Source organism: Chroicocephalus ridibundus, chromosome 4, assembly GCF_963924245.1.
Source record: "Chroicocephalus ridibundus chromosome 4, bChrRid1.1, whole genome shotgun sequence".
In the NCBI taxonomy this organism is placed as follows: Eukaryota; Metazoa; Chordata; class Aves; order Charadriiformes; family Laridae; genus Chroicocephalus; species Chroicocephalus ridibundus.
The window spans coordinates 26,646,079-26,668,412 of NC_086287.1; the positions used below are offsets into that span (position 1 = coordinate 26,646,079).

The 22,334-nt window shown below is 38.5% G+C and overlaps 1 protein-coding gene across 34 annotated transcripts in view; it reads right to left on the minus strand.

Annotated features, from left to right (window-relative positions):
• Window positions 1–244: 244 nt before the first annotated feature.
• Window positions 245–22,334, minus strand: part of NRXN3 (neurexin 3) — a 1,025,535-nt gene continuing 1,003,445 nt past the window's right edge. For 17 of the 34 annotated variants that reach the window (XM_063335010.1, XM_063335003.1, XM_063335011.1 and 14 more), the window contains one exon: window positions 245–2,268. In XM_063335010.1, the coding sequence (XP_063191080.1) occupies window positions 1,343–2,268 (926 nt within the window). In that variant the 3' untranslated portion in view covers window positions 245–1,342. Of the gene's footprint in view, window positions 2,269–9,340; window positions 10,073–22,334 lie in introns of all 34 variants that reach the window. The other 17 variants (XM_063335033.1, XM_063335032.1, XM_063335020.1 and 14 more) reach the window with 3 other exon arrangements.

Sequence of the window (22,334 nt, forward strand, 5' to 3'; positions counted from 1 at the left end):
AGGGCAAATGGAAGGACAGAGATGATCTGAAATGTCAATCTACAAAATTAAATTATTACATATGAAAAACAGTTTTATGTCAAAAAAAACCTATGTATTTTGCATTCTTTTACAAGTGTTTAGCTATTCTGACATTTATGGGTCTTGTCACAAGTTGAACTCCAGTGGTGTCTTTCTGATCTCTTTATTAAACTGATTTATTATTATTTTTTGCATGCATTGCAATCAGTCACAGAACCAGAACCCAGAGGAAGGCTCCTTTATTTTTGTATGGTATATTCAGCTCAGAACAGCTAATCATTTTTTAAGCATTCTTTTTGTAATCTTCAAATCCGTTTAACCATAGTTTGGCTGGGCTAATGCATACTAAGGGATATCCCCAAACAAAGCCAATGACTGATCAGAACAGACCCAAGCCCATCTATTCTTCAGTTAATTGCAAATACTGGAGCCAGATCCAGGGGAACCAGCTTTCCATGATAATTTTCTTCAGCACCACCCATCAGACACTTTCACTGCGTTGTTAGCAAACAACTTACTGCAAGACGACGGATTCTAGAGACAACACGACCAGATATGCAGAGTAAACACCATGGGTAGCTTTTGAGTTCATATATGGCAATAGTCTCTCTTTATTTATTATGGATTATTTTTTTTCCGAGATTTCTTCTCAACTCACGTCCTGGCTCACCCCCCGCACCGGTCCTCTCCACCCTTCCCTCCCACACCCAAAAGTAACCAAAAAAAACCCAAACAAAAAACAACCCAAGAAACCAAATCAAACCAAACCAAACCAAAAACCCAACAATCTCCAAAATCATTTATTCCCCTCCTCCAATCTCGAAAAATTGTTTGTATGCTGGACACGGCCAGATCAGTTTGTTCAATATTTTTTTTTGTTGTTTAATAATGTTTGCATTTTTTCTTTTTCCTTCCTTTTTTTTTTTTTTTTAAATAAGTAAACTGAAAAATTATCGATACAGTCAGGGATCACGAACATTGTTAAAGACTCACTTGGAGATATGAAACAAGTAAGCCATGAAGTCTTCTACCTTTGCAGAAAGTTCAGCGGAGGAGGAGATTTGGAGACGTCCAAGTTCACTAACAGGGCAGAGCTGTGCACGCCATCTCCAGAACGCTAAGTGTGCTTTATAATACATTAGGGCAGAGTTTGCTGACTCCAAGCGATGACTGAGACATTAACAGTCACTGCTGAAATTTTTTTTCCCAATACTTTTTCCCACAAACGATATCTCCCAATCTCGTTCGCTGCAATGGTTCTGATATTTCAGTTAAATCTCATTAAGTATTTATATATTTATATATAAATAAGTATTCTTTTTTACACATAATACTCTTTGTCCTTGTTTTTCTGTTTCTTGTGGCCGCTCTTTGAGCTCTGCTGCTTCTCCTTCACGAGCGTGCCGTTGCTCTGGGCTGAGTTGCTGATGTAGTTCCGCGTCTCGTCCACCTGATAGGACCCCTCGTCCCTGTTCCTGTACTTGTACATGGCGTACAGGAGGATGAGGATGCAGAGGGCAGCAGCAGCCACAATGCCGACGACCATCCCCGTTGTGCTGCTCGACTCACGGACCACCTCTGAGGCCCCCGGAACCCGTCTGATTCCTGGCTCCGTGGGGTTTGCTGTGGGCACATTACGGAACATGGGGGAAGTGATTAGCGGGCTCTTCAGCTTTGTGCTGTCTAGCTCATAGGCAGTGGGCAACGGAAGCAAGACTATGTCAGGCTGGGGTTTGAGCTCACGGTTATTCATTTTGCCGGCTGGCAATTTGGGCACCATCCCAGTCGAGGACGAAGCTGTGGAGCGGATCAGCTCAGGGGACAAAGACGTGGTAGTAGTCCTACCAGTTTCGGAGACTTTGTTAGGTCTAAAGTCCTTGGATTCCCACTTGGGTGCGTGTGCTTTGTAGCCACCTTCGAAGATTGAAGTGGAAAGACTCTTATCTGTTACCAAGGAGAAGGTGGTGTAAAAATCTTCATCATCAGTAGGGGGTAGGTTAGAGTCAAAGGTTTCCCCTGAGCCATACCCAGATATCACCAAGCCATCATCATCACAACCATCGCTGCCTTGGTCCGACAAGCAAGGTAACCCCGCCTCAGAGGTCATGGACAGGGAATCTTTGGTGGTCTCAATAATGGTGAGGAGGGGGCGAAAGGTAGGGGGAAGTGTAATGAAAGGTGCACGAGTAGCAATAGGAGGGATATCTAAAGGGTCTTCTACAAGTAGAGGGATAACTAATTCACCTCCTGGGATGGAAAAGAGAAAAAAAAGAAGATTAGTACATTTTAATGACACAATCCACCATTTTTAACTCACTTAAGGGCGAGAGTGGATCTGGGCACTACGAAAAAGCATCAGGGATCAGGTTTCTCGCCCTAACTATACTGCCAACATACTTTCCGGGGGTGCCTTTCATTCTTCCCTCCCACCCGGCTTTGATGTTGGTAACCTGCATGTTCCAGTTCCTCCCTCTTTTAACTTATGCTAGGTGTGTACAATGAAATACTCTGAAATTTTTGGGACCCAACATTTTTGATTTTCAAAGATACTCTCAAGTGACTCTGGGGACATCAATTTTTGGTAGTGATCTTTCTTATGCATTTGGTTACAAGACTGTTTAAATTAATTCTTTTAGACTTCATAGAGCAACGTTCTGCTAGACGGATTTTACCACTCGTCTCGGCAGTTTTTTCTTCTCTTATTCATTTAAAACAACATTGGTATTTCTTCTGTGCAATTTCAGTCTGCTCACCTGCTGTAGCAGTTTATAAGGCCTTTCCCTAAGGCCTTTCCCATTCATCCATTTCTTCTTGATTGTTGCCTGGTTTTTGAATTGTGGGAAAGTTCATGAAAGTGAGGGATGGAATAAGAACGAAGTACTTACTGGGGTCCATGAAGGTACAGAGCTCTACCCAGTGCTTGCTCATCTCTTTTTAATCTTTCTTTACCATTCTGTTTGACACTCGGGGTGCCCCTTTCCTTGCATCTTTTGGGACTACTAATGCCATGCTATCTTCATCTTCAGTTCTTCTTGATATTCTTTTACTATAATTTGATTAAAAATTAAGATAGACTTTATTGTGATTGATGATATAACTGAATAAGGACTCTGATGACCCAAATCATCACTTGAGCCCAGCAGTGTACTGCAGAAGATGCCTTCACACCTTCTGTTACTTCTTGATACGCAGATAGCTGTGATCAGTGCTACTGTTTACTAACATGATGGCTACCTGCTTACAGAGGACTGAGAATGAGGTGGACTTATGGTTTATTCTTGAAGTAGAACAATAAAGCTATAGCTATAGCTTTCGTACCTTACCACAGTATGATCTGCAACTGAAACAAGAAAATCAGGGCACCATTTCTAAGATTTGGTTTCTGAGCAGCAATATTGCTACTTTTAGGGTAGTAGTCCTGGTTTGTCTATATATTGTAATATGACTGTACCATTTCTGAGCCTATGGGTAATTGACACTCCACTGTTTTATTCTGATGTGGAGGCATAATTAATTTATCATCTAATTCATTTGGTTCAGTTTGCCTAGTCTTCTGCTAACATACAGGTCACCGACACTTTCACTTTTTTTAGGGCAAGCCATATTGCTTTTGAAAGTTCATCTGACGCCACCAGTAGCCATTTAGATGTGTTGGAAGGAGTGCAGCTCAGCAAGAAGAATTTCTAATGCATAGGAAATTTTGATTTATACTCACCATCGCTTAAGGAAAGATACACAAAAGAAATTTTAGCTTCTAAATAAATAATTCTGGCTTTTATTTCGGCATTAATAACTGCTAATGAACAGTCTGGCATTGTTACAATGCTGAACAGCATCAGGATCAAAATTCTGCTCTCTCTCCTATCTACACTACATGTTACATGTACTTATTTCCCATTGAATACTGCCAGTAATGTCCATGGGAGTTCTATAAAGAATATGGTCTAAAATCATAATCCCTTCTAAATATATTTGGAAAGCAATATATTTGAACAAATTACATATTGAAGATAGCAATATACTGAAAAAGGTACTTAAGAGTTTGATTAAATCTGGATAGCTGAACTAGCAGCATGGCTTATTCTTATCCTTAATGAGAAACTAAATGGTGACACAGTTTAATCAATTGAAACAGATTTATCTCAGAGGTACCAGGGTAGAAATTAGGCCAAAATAAGAAATGCAGCACTTTTGCATACTTAAAAAGTTAGTTTTAAGTTAAGATACAAAGGGCCAATTTGAATATAATGTTTAGTTTTCTGAGCTTCCTCAGTATGTTCATACCACTTTTGTTACTGCATAGAGGATGAAGAAACAAATATCATACATGTAACATAATGCTAATCTCTTCAAATTACATATCTTCAAAAAAACATGTAAAAACCAGAAAGTGTAGGCTGCTAAATGGCTACACGGCATTTTGTGCTCATGTATCATCTGAGCTGTCTTCTGCGCAATGTAGAAACTAGAGCATATAATATGATTTATATATGTCCAGAAGCCCTATCCATGGCTAGAGTACGGCATCTATAATCTATGCAAACAGGTGGCCTCCAGATAAACTTGTAGTATGCCTCTGAGGGAAATAACATCTGTGAGTCTGGTAAAAAATGAATAAAAATAACAGCATTTAAGTGTCCACTACATCAAATTGCATGAGTGGTGAATTTAAGTCCTAGAAAGTCAGGGATAGGTAGTGTCCCTTTAAATGACTTTTTAAGATCAGTGTTTTACTGTTAAAAAGTAGTATTAATCTGTGATTTTCATTCACCGTCTGTGAAAAAAATCTGTTTGGTAGCTTTTAATTGCTCATTGAGAGCTTTGAAGTGCCTTTGTTATTCAAATCTATTATGCAGGCACACAGTATCAGTATGCAGTTGATCTGCCACCCACTGGGGCAATATTTTGGACAGTTTCCTCCCGAAGATAAATTATTTTTGTCCTATTAATGATTTTCCTGAAGGAATCAGAAATACCTTACATTTAATATGAAGACTTCTTGCCTTTAAAACTAGGTCATAGTTCTACAGTTTTTGTTGCTGTCGAGGACTTGAGCCAATGATCAAGACTACTGCAACTTTAAAAACTGTCACGGTCTTCCTGAAATGTTAAAAAAAGTTGATATAGTTGATATGGTAAGCGGGGTTCCACATAAATGATGGAGAGCAGACTGGAGCTTTTTTGATTCCAGCAAGTCTTGTTGGATCGAAGACAATAGGACAGAATCAGGAATGACTTTTACAAAGTTTTAATCTCAGAATGTGAGAAGAGAAATAACTTTAATACCAGAAAGATTGGATTAACTTTGATTTGCCATTCAATTATTTAATTTCATCTCTAGTTTTATTCCAAATTGTCCGACGACCCATGCTGTATTTGCCTACATACTATAGAAATAGACTGTTAAAGGTCCTTCATTAGGAACCACTTCTCCATCAAGGAGTTCATTTCTTACATTTACCTAAGACAACATCTTAAGTCAAGTATTGGAGATGGTGGTAAGGGTGGTAATGATGCTTTGAATTTTTTATTTTTCTTTCCATCTGTAATGGAAGAAACTGTGAAACTGAAAAAAAGCTGCGTGGGAGAAGGTAACTCAGAAAAAGCACTCTAGGTTTTATTGGTATGTTAGGCATCTATGCAAAACTCACCGCAAGCTAAAAGTTGTAAGTCTAATAGGATGCACACACAATGAATACTTCTTGGGGTATGTGATTTATAGAGGAGTTAAAACATCCTTTAAAATGGTGTGATAAAAATGCCACTCAGTCTAAAAGAAACGCGTTATTTAAGGATAACAGGGAATGTAAATTATGAAAAGCTCCCAGGAAAGTGTGAGAAACATGAACACCAACATCTATGGAGGGGAGCAAGTGCGAACTTTGATATCATACCTGCAAACAACTCTGTTACTGGTACTACATTTCTACTCGTAAGAGACACAAGGGGGAGTCTGATGACAGGCAGATGATAAGCGTGCGGGTAGGGGGAACCATCTTTCACACGATGACAGCTGAGGCAGCAGGAAGCTGCCTAGAGCCAGTGGTCCTTTGATGGAGAAGCGGTGCCTCTTGCCCAGGGCCCCAAGTCAGTTTAAAGGTAAGCACTGAAAGATTTAAAAGGCAAAGTGCCACTTGGTTGCCAAGAATATCTTACGTGGAATTCGGATCCTGAAAGCTTTGCTGTGGAAGGCAAGTGATTTAAAGATTTGGATGCCATGAAAAAGCTAAAGAGGAGACCCTGAAAAATCTTGCATGACAATTTAGAAGTGAAACACATTTGAGACAGGTTTTATGTCCTTATTTTTCTATCTGAAGTTTTTATTTTCTCACAGTGTCTATCATTTTTTCAATCACAAAATTAACACTGTGCAGCCTTGAATAAAACTTACAGCTTTAATTTCCAAATTGTTCCGTGCTTAAAAAAAAAAAGGCAAGGTTGCCACCCGGTTTGGGCCATGGCTTCAAAACAAATCTTCATATGAGACTTAGATTCTGTTTGTCGATAACACGGGCCATTTCCTGGTAGCTACAGGTCTCTTTCCCTTTCTTTCTGTTGGCTGTTAAGCAGCAGTTAGCAGTGTTCACTGGTATGCTGCAAGTTCAGGATCACTTTAGCAACCCAAAGATTTCACGAGGATTTTCCAGATTTATTTTTCACCTACTCTGTACATTCTGTCCTAAGCAAGGAATGGATGTTTTCCAAACAGAAATATTTTTTTATAAAAGCTTCTGTTGACAACACAATGCCAAAGAATTAAACAAAAGGGAAACAGATAAAATGGTTTCCCCTGCAGTGACACAGATGCAAAATTAGTTTGCCAATCAACAGTATAGTTGCAAAAAATTTCTGAACAGCAAACTAGAAGCAGCACTGAGAGAACTGAGGTCTGTGATGTTGGAAACATTTTACCGAGCAGCCCAGTTCTCTGCTTGGCCTTCTTATGCCACGAAGCAAACACAGTGTGCATATATTCCTTAAAAGTTAGCCTTTAAATCTAGCACATATACTATTTTCAAGGAGTTGTGCTTTTCTTTAAACTACCAGGATCATTTGGGAAATAAAAGGTCTACTTTAGCCTTGGAGCTGCCCTGCTTTTTGCTTTATGAGCGTATTTATAGATATATAATTCATACCTCTGGGGCTGATCTCCAGTAAGAGTTCTCTGCCACTGGAAAAGACAGACTGCTAAAAATTTAATAGAAGCCTTATGAACTGTGAGGGTGTTGTGGGCGAGTCATGAATGCAGAGGGCACCAAAAAAAAAAAAAAATCCGAAAAAAAACCAACCTGAAAAACTGTAGCAGCCACCAGCTTTCATCTTTAAAGCCACAACTGCTTCACTGGAGTCTCGGGCATCAACCTGATGCAGGACAAAAGGCACACAAAGCCTGACAGATTCATCTCCTGATGACGATAAGGGACACTCCCTTGCCCTCTCTCTCTTTTCCAGCTGTGGCTGCAGAATTTTTAAACGCCATCCATAAAGGCTACACAATTCATCCATTTCTGCAGGCACTTGAAATTCTGCATCCAAAATTTGTCATTTTCATTTTATTCTTATACCATTCCTCTGAAGTTTGACTCCACTTTCAGTATGAAATACTTGCCACAGAAAATAATTCCTTACCTTTTTTTCCCCCCTCTGTATCAACACAGTAATTCCTTACTAAATGACTGAGTTAATAAATTTCAGTGTAATGGTGCTTTAGTTAATTCTCCTTTGAGCCCTCTGAGGATAAGAAGAGGAAATTATTCAGAACATAGTCCCTGATTCGCAGGAAAGATGATGCTAAGACAAAACCTAGTAGATGAACATTCTTAATATTTTCTGCTCTTTGCAGTCTGATTTAATTGCAGTTGACAGTAGTAGAGCGAAAAACATCATTTCCACAATGGAATACTGCAACTTTTCATCTCAACTATCTCCTTCTCCTTTCAGAGAATATATAGTCCTCAAAGTGATTACATAAAACTGTACTTCTAGTGGAATTGGTTGAAAAGCATTTCCTAAGCCCCCCAAAATATATTAAAAGACATTAGTTATTGCAGTGCTTCCTAATACATGGCTCATGAGCAACAGGAAGGTACGGAGTTTGAGAGGTCATGAATCCCATGTTAACGCTGGGCTGTGTTTCATTGCTGTAAATTCTTCGACACCTTCGCGCAGTTTCAGTGAAATAGGTATTAATAACTTCCAGAGAGGACCTGACATTGCGTCTGCAGGCAGGATTCAAGAGCAAAACCAAGTATTTTGGTGCCCGGGCACTGAGCTGCTCTGAACCAATTGAAACATGCCCTCTTCCATCTCCCATCATTATTTTAAACTTTTCTGATTAATTGGTGACAGCTTCCTACTCAGCATAATTATTTGTTCTGTTTTCAGCATCAGTTGTTCAAAGGACTTGACACTTGAACCTAATTACCTACTGAGCACAGAATTACTATGCAGGAATGGTGAACACACATGTGGTTGTACGGAAGTACAAGTTTTTCTTATTTTACTTACTGTTTTTTTTTAAAGAAATGAGGTCTTTTGAAGTAAAGAAAATTTTAGAGGTTCAGGACGTGAGTTTCAGTAGGAAATTGCCAAATGTACCACTTCTGGATGATATTAGCAAGCCTGATACTAGTCATAATATGATGGGTGTGTTTACCTGGTAAGAGTACACTTGAGAGTATCATTTAGACTGGACATCAGGCAGGTAATCAGCAATGAAGAAAACTGATAGAAATAAAACACTTTCACGGGAATAAAGTAGGAATGATGTAGAGCTGCGGTAAGAAGACCCTGAGAGCTACCAAAATGCTAAAAGTCTCATCGTTTTTCACTTGACATGAAGGCTATACCACCAGGCTACGTACAATTTAAGGAGCGTGAAAGAAAGTAGCATTACTGGTGATTCATTTTGGGAAAGAGAAAGGGGAAAGAAAGCTCTAGAGAGGGACCGAGAAAGAATAGGAGCAAATTACCACAGGCTCCTTCACCCCCTCCTATGCACAATACAATCTGGTAATCGACAATATACAAAGAGCACATAACATAAAGGCAAATACAAACTGATTCAAAAATAAATAAATGAACTTATACATTTGTCATAAAACAAAACCATATACTAGAAAATAAAAAATGCCACAGCAACAAGGTCAGAAAAAAGAAAAAACATAACAAGTCATATCAGCAAAAGAAAGATTAAAACCTACGAGAACTGAAAAAAATGATGAAAATCAAAAACATTTCTTTAAAAAAAAAAAGTAATCAAAAATACATAAAAATATTTAGAAAGCATACCACATTGATTTCATAACAGTCAACTTACATCAACAAATTGCCCGCATGTTTTTTGGCATGAAAGGAAAAATTTACAAAAGAAAGTTGTGTAAGAATGCTCTTGGACAAGTAGCATTGCCACATTCTTGTAACTTGCTTTTTTTCGTTGTTGTTTCTTAAAAACTTTTTTAGCAAAATGTTTATTATTTCTTTTTTAATATAATTGTTTTACAACAAAGGGCGATACAGGGAGGCAACAACACATACATCCACACCACATAACATGAAAAGAAAAAAATCTTGCACCTTAACAAATTTGAACTTGGTTTTTTTCTGCTGTTTTTTGGTTGTATTTTTTTTATCTTATGTAAAGTTGTTAGCATATTACAGTTGAAAAATCCTGTACACTTTATAGAATTTACTTTTGCTTGTTTGCATATCTACATATATAGTGTTTTTTGAAAAGCAAAGTGTTGCTTTTTTGCCTTTTTGGTCAATTTGATATATATTTTTTTAAACATTTTCTTTTTTTCTATAATTTTTGTGTGTGTGTGTTTCAAGGAATGGATGACTGCACATAAAATTTTAACAATGCTAAAGAAAGGGGTGGTGGAGGGGAACTTATGGGAAGAAAAAAATGCCTAGGGTGGATGGAGTGGGAGTGTAAAAATCTATGAGTGTACTACACAGGAGATGAAGATGATGGGAGTGAATGTGTAAGTCAGTTGCCATGTCCATGTAAGGGCGGTACGGAGTGATCTAGCAGCATTAGAGCTTCTGGCTGTAAGGAAGGGATGGGCAATATACAAAAACAAATGAGCATATTCATGCCCATCAACAAAAAGAAAGAACAGAACTCTAACATTGACAATCTCACAAACCCTAAGCTGCAACTTCTTCAACATGCAAGTTACAAAAAATTAATAATTATAATATTAATATTTACATTTTCATTAAAGATTCTCAAATTATAAAAACAGTTAAAACTTTTCCCTACTAAAAATAGCAGTAAAAATACATAAACTAATAATAATAATAATAATTAATAATAATAATAATAACCAGAGAGTAAAACAAAAAACCAAGGAAACTAGTTTTATGCATTGGAATTAGAACAACTTCATCTGTAGCTACCCACAGCCGCCTTTTTCTATGAATCGTCTTTTCTGAAGTCCATCAAATTGACATCGTCATTCTCAATAATTTGAGACAATCATTTCTTGAGCACATCAAATCACTGTTTTGAATGTAATGACTGTGTTGGCACACCCCTTCCCCACTCTCAAATTCGATTGCTTTTATATTCAGATTCTCTGGAGAATCTCAAAAATACAGCTGTAGGATTCTGCCAGTGAAGTAGTTCCTTATTTAAAGAGGGAAATAGAGGGAAAAATTGCAGAAAACAATTCATAACTCTTTTGTTTTGTTTGTTTTTTTCATTATTAGATTGGAACAAACCAAATCTAAGATAGAAATTCAACCATTGAAAAGAAATACATCAAAATATAACTATGTAGAGATATACTAAAAAAAAAAGCAAAAAATGAAAAAGAGCACTTTGTTCCCAGGAAGAAGGGAGATAAGAACAATTGTGGGGTTTTAAAATTTTATTTTTAAAGAAAAAATTATTCCACACACTTTCAAGGATGAACAAACCAGATGCACACATTGAAAGGAACAGACAAAGCAGTCTAGGGACACTTTCAACATTTGGATATTTTTTTTGTTAAGAATTGGATTCTCTTCCCTTCCCTCCCCCTCCCATTTAAATTTGGTTTCAATTGTTGGCCAAAAACCCCACCACCCACCAATGTTGCTTTTTTTTTTAATAGATCTTTTTTTATCACTTCTTTTCAAAATAAACATGGAGAGGAAAAAAAAGGACGTGCAGTCTGGATGTACGTCATAAATAGACATAGAAAAAGATAGAAGAAATTGGCTGAGATCGACAAATGGGTTATATAATAGCTTAATTTTACTGTAGGATGTTAATAATAATGCATGCTTAAAGTAAGTTGCATTTAGGGAAAGTAGAAAAACAGAACAGCAAGCAAGGACTTGGGGGCGGGAGGGCAGAGGAGAGGGTGGGGTGGGCAGAGGGTGTACCGTCCATGCCTCTCCAGAAAGGGCAAAGCACATTCCAGCAGGTTCTCTACATTTCTGGGGGCGGTCAGAAGGGGAAAAGGGTGAGGAGAAATCGTAAGCTATGTTAGGATACACTTTTCACCGTGACTACGACCTTGCATTTGGATCAAACACTCAAAACTCCAGCCCTTATTCTGGCCTTATGTCTCCAGGGCGTTCCCAAAATGAGTGGCATTTATTCTTCTGCCTAGTCAGACTGGGCTTATTCCTGTAAATGTGGATCAGCTTGAGCAAAGGGTGAAGAATTAGGTCTTACAAACACACTCTGCTATGCTGGAAAAGGCTACGGCTGAATCGAATATTTATTTGAAGTGGTGAGCGGTTATTCCAACATGCTGTCCATGGGTACTGCTGGGGGCCCACCAGTTAGCAGCATTTGCTACTAAGGCCACATGATTTTACATAGGCAAACCTGCCACTGCTAGCGTTAAGACTGAGACTAGTTTCTCCTATGCTACAAAAGGATTTAAAGTTCAAGAAGATATCACTAATCAGTTCTATCTGAGACTTTGCTAAAGCTGGATCCCAAATACTGCATGCCCTGGAGGGATCCTCATCTTCCTCTGAATTCCCTAGGCGACCCATATGATATCCATATTTTTCTTGTATAAAGACCATCGTCCTAATATCAGAGTCCTTCTAAGAAGGAACTCAGGACACCAGCAAAACAATCTGTTCTGTCTGTTATTTTAGGAGAGGGGAAACCTTAGATATAAAGCTTTGGACCTTGTCCACAGTGAATCTCTCCAGGAGATGGGAAAAGGAGGCCGTAAGCACTGCATGTACCTTAGTGTTCCATCAGGAATGCCAGCAAGATCACTTCATAACCAATCAAAAAGGTCATCCTGCCACCAATCAGTGGAAAAGGGTGGCTATCTTGAGCTTGAATTTCTGTGAAAAATGGGGCTACCCACCCTGTAGATGTGGCCAGGGGTCTTTCATATAAACACAATAACAAACAGGTAGGGTGTTTTGGTACTTATTAACATGAGGAACAATAGCACCTCTAAAGCCGCTGAGAGATCAATATTAGTTCTGGGGAACATTAATTAAGCAAACACACCCCGCCAAATTAAATATCCCAGATTGTTTTTAGATGCATTACTGAAAAGTGTCCAGTTCTGAGAGGACTTATATGAGAAGTCTCTTAACTTCTCCTTCAGAAGTGATGAGGTTGTGCTGAATACCAGCACAGTGCATCTGTAGCTGGAATGTACCATGCCTTTGCTGGAAGACTGCACTGGACCTATCTCCTACATCCCTTTGGAAAACATGTTAGGAAGGGAAAAGGTCCAACCAAAGAAGAGGAAACCTGGTTAGGGTGATCTCAGGGACCGAACATGCAGGATACAGGAAGGAAAACATTGGTCTACATAGGAAATTTGGGGGATTCATTTGTGGATCAGAAAAGATTGACTAGGAATAGAAAAAAAATGGCAGAAGTGAAGCCTTTGCAGACCTCCGTGGAGACTTTTATTTGGTAAGGTTTCAAGTCTAGTGTCCCTGGACACCACTCCCTACCAGGATTCTGAGGCTCCGGTTTAATTGTACTTAGGGAGTTTCACAAAGAGGCATTTAAGCTTTGAATTTTAATCAGTATTTGCCATGACTTGCAGCTGGATTTTCAGAGTAGTGAAATATCCCCCTTCAGCACGTTAGAATCGAGTGCCTTCTCTTTGATGCAAAACAGACCGTTAGGCACGGGTCCAGTTGCCAACTGTGCAGTCTATGTCAGGCCACTCCAGCAAATACTTATGCCCTATTTGATGATAAATGCCTAACTTGTTGCACGAGGGTCTTTTACTGCCTGAAAGATCCAAAGAGCTAAAGAACCACAACTGAAGCCAGAGACACTTAAAGAGATGACAGGATTTTGTAACGGAAATCTTGATGTTAGACTTACAAGAGGATTTGAAGGGTGCTAAGCAATTTTTTCTTCACTGGGTCGATACAGAGGTGCTTGAATAGGAGCAGAGTTCTTTGGAAAATCTGGGTTCAGCAATTTCTGCTGAGGCTCGGAAAATCTTCTCCAGTCTTGTAAAAAATCTAGCTGTTAACAGTCAAAACTAGATGTCCTAATTTGAAAATTGGATCCTAAATGTTTCCACATAAAGCTACACAGACAATATTTTATTACCTAACATTTAGCAAATTATTCCTCAGAAAAGCTAAGATTAAAAAGTATAAACATTGCAGCCTTTTTTTTTTTTATTTTCAAAAACTTAAAGTAGATCGAAGGACTGGGAATAGAGGCATCTGTACTATCAAAGCTTAGAAGCTTCTTGTTTAAAGGACTGAGCCAAGATAGCCAACTTTTTCGTATTAAAAAATCTACAATTTAAAAAGGAGACATTTTTTCAAAGAGACCCTTGCTCAGCAGCTTTAATTATAATTTTGTATTTTCTCATTTTTTGTTTTCAAGTTGCATTTTAAAATGCTGCTGGTGGAGGTAATGCATAGTTCTGTGTATGTTAAAGAGCAAGATGATAGATGGTAAATGAGGATCTAGGGCTGCATTACTGTCCCCAGGCTCATGCTAGCCTCTGGAACTTCTGTGTCTTCTACCACGCTAGTTCCTCAGGATCCACCAAGCTGACAGCTTATCTCTTCCCTAACTCACTGATCCCCGTGTTATTTGAGTTCTGGGCACTGCAACACAACTCTATCAATGTACCTCATTATTAACCAGCTGTACCAGCTGCTTCTTCTGACCTAGTTGTCCAGCTATACTGTTGATGCACTTCAAATGCCCAGGATTCCCTGCTGGCCTAATCATGTATCCTCCTTATTTGGGATATTTTTCTTTCTGTATTTTTATGTGCTGTAATTGCAAAACAAGGATGAGGCCAGGAAATGCTTCTTTTTTATTTTTTGTACTTTGACCTAATTAGAACAGGACCCAAGACTTTCAGCGCTAAAAGGGAGCATGCATTTCACCACTGCATAATCTGGACTCCCAAAGTGCTGTTACCTTTGTAAGTTTACTTTATATATCAGGCAGCACCCTTTTAGGGTCATTTAAAGCCATATGCTTTGGGCAGCGATATTAATAACACGTACTTCTAAGCAGCTGCCACTATCAAAATACCAGTGAAAAGAAACAAATGGAGAATTCCCACTGAACTGGAAAGTGTTCATTTTTCTGTTAAAAGTTTACCTACAAAATAGAGAAAAAGGTACTTTTAGCTATGCATCTGCTTTTAGCTTCAAGATGTGTCGGCAGCATTTTCTCCTCTGGCTAGAAGATTTTGGTGGAAGAAATATACGTTAAACAGATAAGAGGGAAAAAGAGCCCTGCAAAAATCTCCACTTCAGGCATCTGTCTGTACACCAAGGAAGAGACGAATCTTCCCAATTTCCAGTGATTTCACCATAAAATAAATACACACACCAACAGAGACTAAGAGACTTTATTCTCTTCCTCCCCAGAAAACTGATTAAGTCCACTCTACAGCTGTTTAAAAGTTACTGAATTTACCTCTTCCTAATATAAATAGTAGAAATGCTAGATCCAGCAAGAAACCTTCTTAAGAGCTATAAATGCTGCATGGCTTTTCTGATTTTCCACAACTCAGTCATTACCTGGCATATCGGGAAAATGTGCGAAAAGGAGAAGAAAAAGGGGGAAATTGTTCTACAGGATGAAATCCCAAGAAAGAGAAGCCAGGTGGGGGATTGTGGCAGGAGTCTGGGAAACTTGGTAGTTCTAGATGGTCCTACTTGTAGTAGCTCCCAAAACAACCTGTTCATTCTTGCATGCTTTTAACCTTTCCAAGAGTAGTATTTTTCAGATATCCAGCCAAATGAGTGCTTAGCAGACCACAAATAACAAACAGCTTATAGATTAATAGGAGCAAAATACTAATTTTCAAGGCAACCCCTCATCCCTACTCCCCACTCAGAATAAAAATCTGTTCCTCTGATTCCCATTAGTTACCCACACTAACTTAAACCGCAAAAGAAGAGTATTTGGTTTTCTGGTCCACTACAAAACACAGAGAGCTAGAAATAGCCTAAGAAGATAAATTAGTTATATCACTTCCCTTGCACCAGCTGTTTGTACTGGTAAAAAGCTCTCTCATACTAAGCCTACAGGCACATCTGAAGATCAGAAATAAAAAAGCTAATTTATAATAAGAATGTCTACAAGAGCACCACTGACAAAGTCCCACATGCTGTCCTGTTTGCTTTTGTGTGAGAGAGTTAATTAATGGGGCTTCTTTATAGCAATGAGCTAGAAAACTACCAAATGCGCAAGCTTTTACACGTTTACAGCTATCAGAGCTAAGGAAATCATTGGGCTAAACCACCACAGCTCTCTGAGATAATTTTTCAGGTGTTTGCCATAAGCTTATTACCTTTCCACATTCTTCCAAACCAAAAAGTATTTTCATGCTTCCAGTGCTAAGCACCCCATCCAATATCGCTGGCCTGAAAGCATTCTTCCCATGCATCTTTACTCAACCGCCTCTTTCTCCCGGGAGAAGGACCCGATATGTTTTTTTTGAAAGACTGAAGATTGGCATTTGTAGTCAGCCCAGCTAAGGCTTTTTTATGTATAGCTAAACTTATTTAATCCTAAAAGTCAGTCACATGGGAAGTATTTCTGAATCCTGAGGGATTTTGCAACCACAAATCAGATCCTCATACTCACAAACTCAGAAGCAGAAATCCATCCAGTAATTGAGTGGGAGGAGAAATAATTTACTGTCTGTGGTCTAAACCAATGCAGTAAATGTTTCCTACGCATTTATGATATACTAAAATGTACATAAGGTTTTGTTTATCTGCAAACACAGAGCAGCAAGGATATCTTAGTGCCTCATCCTTTCTTCAGTATATATAGCTATGAAGCATAAGTGTCATCAGTTTGTCCGAATGCTAGTGAATACTGCATGACTACCAAATTCCTTCTTGGTAGTTGTATCCCAAGAAGTCCTATACTGTCATACCATTTAATAGTACTTTTTTAGAATCTACCCAGGAAACGCATCAAGGCAACTCTCAAATATGCTGTCTCAGGGATCACTAGGCACATCTGTATATGAAACTTACATCTTAGAAAACTCATCAGGGATAATTACATGGCAAAACTGAAGAATTTTGGAAGTGCTTAGACTCAGGATGGATTTGAATGTCCAAATCCTAAAAGACACCTGAAATGTGTGTCCATGTAAGGAGTGTATGCCATACTGAGATACTTGATGGAAAAGTGCCTACTTGGCTAGCATAAAAATACCCTTTTAGGTGCAGCTAAATCGCAACCGCATGAAGATCTGGATGTTTCATTAATGCTGTTTTACACCTAACCTTACTGTTGACTCCACATTATCCTTTGTGGGAGCTGGACACTCCAGTTAACTGGTACATAACAGGTATTCCTATGATCTCCTCCGTGCATATGTAATTACTCATAAACATATTTTCATATTGGATTCTTTAAAAAGAACTCAGTTCTGGTGAACTTCAAAAGTAGACAGGACCCATTTTCAGTGCAATAGTTTTAATCATTTGGATGCTCGGCTACACTTCCCATTTCTGTTGAAAGATCCTACAAAGGAATTCAATTCATCCTTCAGCTAGCATAAGCACATTACACTCTCAAAGTCCGTAGCTAGTCCAGCTGCAAGTGACTCAGTGGATGGAACTTCCTCCCTTGCTTTGTGAGAGGAGGATCCAAAGCATAGTAGATTCATTGTCAAAAGGTTTCTCTTGCAAAGAACTTAAACTTCTCTTCTGATGGCAAAGTACTGATCCTAGTTCTGCCCTCGATAACCCCTCTTCTTTTTGTATTTCCTGCTCTTCTTAGAGACGTAAATCAGTGCTGGGAAGAGCCTACATTTGCAGCGTGTATCCAGAGATAGCTGCTGCACTTTTAGCTTGGAGCTGTAAACAAAACAAAGCAAAGCAAAGCCACACAGAGCAAAATGTTGCTCACGTCTTGGATGGCTGAATAGTCCAGGATCATCCCAGGCACTACTTATCTCTCTGGAAGACATACAAGATCTAAAGCATCTTACTTTATAAGTGTCTTTGGTGAAGCAGCTGCAGCTTATTCCTGGGGATACATGGGAAACAGACCTTTAACAGTGTACACGCTGGACTAAGGAAATTTGTTTTACAAGCTGTAGAAGAAAACAGCAGTGTCAATGAATGAGGATAAGTTGGACTATACAGACATGGTGATGAATTCCAACTAAAAACAAATACATGATTTCCTTGGAAATTACATCAGTGACCATTTAGCATCATGAATATCAGTCCCTGGTAAAACGTAGAGTGAAGAGAATTTACAGTGTGATGGCTGGGAAGAAGCTTACTCCAGTAGGCTTTGAACAAAATTAATTTACCTGTGCCTTCACACCTAAACTTATTTCTTTCATTAATCAACGCTACAAGAAGGGCACAATAAGTATCTGCATGTTCTCTTCTATTGAGTTTGAGCACTTTTACATCCACTCCTAGGGTAACTGGGGTGGATGAGTTAAGAATTGAAGTGACCTATTCAAACTCATGTAGAAAAACTGCAATAAATCAGGGACTCACAAGCACACCTTCCAAATGAGGGCTTATCCAGTGGTACAGCCCTCCTCATAATATTACTCTTCTTTGGATTTTGTATGTCAAAGTATGTCCTTTCTGCTGTGAATTAACTTGGAATAATGTTATTCCCATAGCAAAACTGAAAGAAAACAAGCCAAAAAAAAAAAAAAAGGTAGTTCCCACAGTGGAAGTTAAATCTTGACAGTACAAAAAGCTACCGGGGAATTAACTAGCTTGGGCAAACCCCTGAAGAATGCAGAGAAAAATACATCAGTGCCAGTTGCTGCAGTTCAAATGAATTAGACAGGAGTTAATAGACATTTTTGATCTGTAATCTTCCTCATGCTACAAGAAATCTTTGGGACTCCAGAATTGAGGACTAGCCCTTCAATCTCCTCCTCAGCCAAGAACAAGCCAAAATATTCCTCAGAATTAATAAAAGGGTGGCCTCACAGATCTGCTGAAAAGGCTAGGCCAAGTTCCCCATCAGCAAAATGAGCTGATGTTGGCTACACTAAGGCTTTGTGTAATACCTAGTTACCTGTAGAGGAAAAATGTTACCTAAGAGACTGTTACCAACGAGAAGATCACTACCATGTAGACCTCTGACAGGTTCTACCAAATTGCCACTGGGAAGTGGTAGAAAATCCCAGGTAGAAATCCTGATACTGAGTAAACATAAATAAACACAGCCACAACTCTTCCCCTGAAAAGGAAAAAAGGGAATGCTAACCTTTTGAGCAGTATGTTAGGTGGTGTTCTCTCACATCAGTTCAGAGGATGTGAGATGCTCTTTCCTTTTGATTGTACTAATGTTTAAATGCACCAGAAACCCCTTGAGACCTCAAGCAGAGGTGTTTGGAGACAGAATGGCAATGACTATTAATCCATGCTTTGAAGTCAATTCTCCTACTAGGCAGCGCTTGTAACTGCATCAGAAATACAATACAGCCAACTAATGTATGAACTATCTAGCTCTGAAGCACTGCAGGGGAGCTCTTTGTGTAGGAGCTTTCAACATGTGAGCTAGTTCTGTCTGTCATTTGGAAAAGACAAGAGGGGATAGTGCTGTGATTCAGGCATTTTGGGATGGATTTTTGGCAGGACTTCTTGTTTGTTTGTTTTTTATGGGCAAGTTTAATACTAGCCGGGAAGTGCAGAAGCATAAAGAGAGGGGGTCGTTTTTGCAGATTTCCTTTTGAAAATTCAGGATTACAGTGGTGAAAGGCTGCTGCAGGCAAGTTTGAATCCTCTTTCTCAACATAGTGAATGACTGGAATAAACTCCACTGTGATTCTGAAGCCAAAGCTTTAAGCTGTTTATCAGAGGTTGCATTATAGCAAGAAAGTGGCTGGGAAGGGTATTTGCTCTGTTTTTATAACAGAATGGATTAGAAGAGAAACAGATCTCATTCCAAAAGTTAACCTACTTTAATAGTGATGATAATGATGATACTTTGGTGTATTTCAGAAGCACAAGTAAGGATTATGTCCGTGAATAAAGCTGAGGAGCTGGACACCAGAATTCTTCAGGTCTCATCAGACTTTAAGGACTTTTTGAGCAAAAATTCAGGATGACTGACTTCTGCTACTGATTGATTCTGCTTACCTCATTGGTAAGCTAGGTGGCCTTGGCATCCTTTCTCCCTTATCTTCACACCTTGACAAGATAATGTATAACCCACTATCACAAATGTTTAATTGTTTTCTTTGTTAGAGGAGTTGGAGCACTAACTTTCAAAATGTGGGGTTTTTTTGTAAAAAACCCCCAATGGTTAATATTCATAGACCAGGACAGGTCAGATTGCTGCAGAATAACTATTTAAAAAGATATATAGTCACATATGTGAATATGTTTTCCGTAAGACTGCTTACTGTATTACCTGAAATATTTAAATTTTAATTTAAGGGTCATTGTTAGAAAATCAACTAAAAGATGACTTTGCATAGCTATTAACCGTCATGTCTGCGCTTCATGGTTTAGTAATTCACAGGAGCATAACAATCATGAATACCTGTGAAATGAAAGTTAACTGCAGATCAAGTCTAATAGGATGGAAAGTTAATTAAAAGAAGCTAAAAAAAATCTTATCATATTAGGCTTTCCTCTGCTATGAAGTAAGACGTTATATGGTTAGATTTTAATAAGGAAGTCTATTACTTTCTCATAGACTCTAATTTCCTTTATCTGTATGAGACAAAATTTTCTCATGCAGACTTTTTTTTTCTGATGAACTCATTATTCCTATTCATATTCTTATTCTAATTGATGGTCTTAAGCACAATCAAAACAGAGATGGAACTGGAAATATTATGTTGAAAGAACAAACACCTTATTTGGGTAATTCTGCTGTTGGCAAAACTTGCAGCTTTGAACGTTGTGAATGAATTAAAAAGGTGTTCAAATTATAACCTTAATGCCCTGAGATTTACGAGCTTATTAGGGTATTAATGAACAGCACTGTTTTGAAGTTAGAAGAAAAGTTTTGCCTTCAAAAGACTCATTGTAAACACTTGAGCCTGTCTGGGTCCTTCCTTGCCTTTTGTAAAAGAACACTAAACACAGACAGGCACACGGACCAGCACTATGCTGGAGAAGAACTGGCAGATTTGCCGTTGATTCCCAGTGCCTAAACAATGCATGCTAGTCTTTCACGGTAAATTTAAATGTTTAATGCAAAGTGGCTTCTTTTCTAACCTTCCATGGCACTGAGTTATCCATCAAAATGGAAGCATGCCAGAAGCCAAATTATCAACCGCTTGATTTCTACTACATGTTACACAGCTACACGCTCCTCAACTTCTAATCGTTTTAGGTGCCTCACTCACAGATATGTGAATGACTCATGTTTTCAGAAGTTTGTCTTTGCATGTTTATTGGTTAATGAATCCATACAAGACACTCAAATAAATATCTTTGACGTAAGTTATCATTGCCACATTATTGCTCCATCACAATTCCTTACTATTATCTTATTTCACTGTCTGGTAATTTAGTAGTGGTAACCTCAACTGAAAAATACAGAGAAACCTCCAGAGAACCAAGTGGCAATTCAAACATATAACTACAGAGAAGAATTCAGTACAGAAGGATTAAGCTTTGGGATGATTCTCTGCCAACCCAAGTTTGGATCTGAGCGTCAAGTTCAGGTCTCCTATCATCACCATTCATAAGGAAAGACTGTAGGTCAACGTACGTGTTTTACACAAATATGACTGACTGAACTTGTAAATTGGACATAGGTAAAGAAGTGGAGACTCCCACTGGAGAAGTGAGAAACAGACTGGAACCCAGGCCTGAACCCCAGCACTGTGTGGGCTCTGCAGAGACCAACAGGATACAAAACCATTACGGCCAGTGGACGAGACTCTAAAAGCAAACACACGTTTCAGTGAGGATGACTTGTTTGCTCATCTATAGCGTTCAGGTATAGCTATGGATGAAATTGTTCCTTTTGCTTTAACAAATATGGATTTTCACACTGAAAAAATAATTTTCTTTAGAAACTTTTCCTCCCCTTTATTAGTGAAATTCTTCTTTTAACCTCAACAGTAATTTTTCCTCCTCCCACCTCTGCAACTGTCACATGCCCTACAAATCCTTTTCTCCATGCATCTCTCAAATCTTCTCCGTGTTTCTCTCAACTAAAGCTTGTTAGTAAGTCACCTAAGGAAGCATCCTTCTACCCTCTCTGATTATGATATTTATGAAGTGGACACGATTGTATTCATCTCTCTTACTAAAGGTCTGAAAAGCTTCTTTTTAATACCCACAAAACATTTTTGAAGTTTGAGACAAACAATGCTACTGAAGTACTAATAGTACATTTCTGGTCAAACACGGTACCTAACATATAGGGCTGGGTGTTCTGTCGGGTAAGACCAAGAAGATCCAGAATGCTATCAAGTGCAGAAATAAAAATGGAAGTGGCAATGACTTACTTTAAAGACAGAACATATTTTCTAAGCAAAAGGAGGGTTCATCTCTGCTCTTTTCAATAATGCTGATGTGCAGAGTATAGATGCACCAAATGGGCTCAAAAAAGTAAGTGAAAGTCAGAAGCTGCCTGATCTCAGAAAACCAACGGGCATTTCTCATGTATTCATACCATATAGAATGACATAGAGCATTGTAATGAGATACAGTAAAAAACGTAGACGATATGCACCTTATAAAAACAAGCTGTTGTAGTCTACAGCTCAACTTTGAAATGCTCTGGCTAAATTATTTCCTCTATGTTAAACCATATAGATTTTACTTTTCCAGACTGTGATTTAAGGTCTAGCTAATTCTATATAGTGATTTTTTTCCACACATAACTATACAAACTCAGCTCTAATCCTATAACCTGCTAA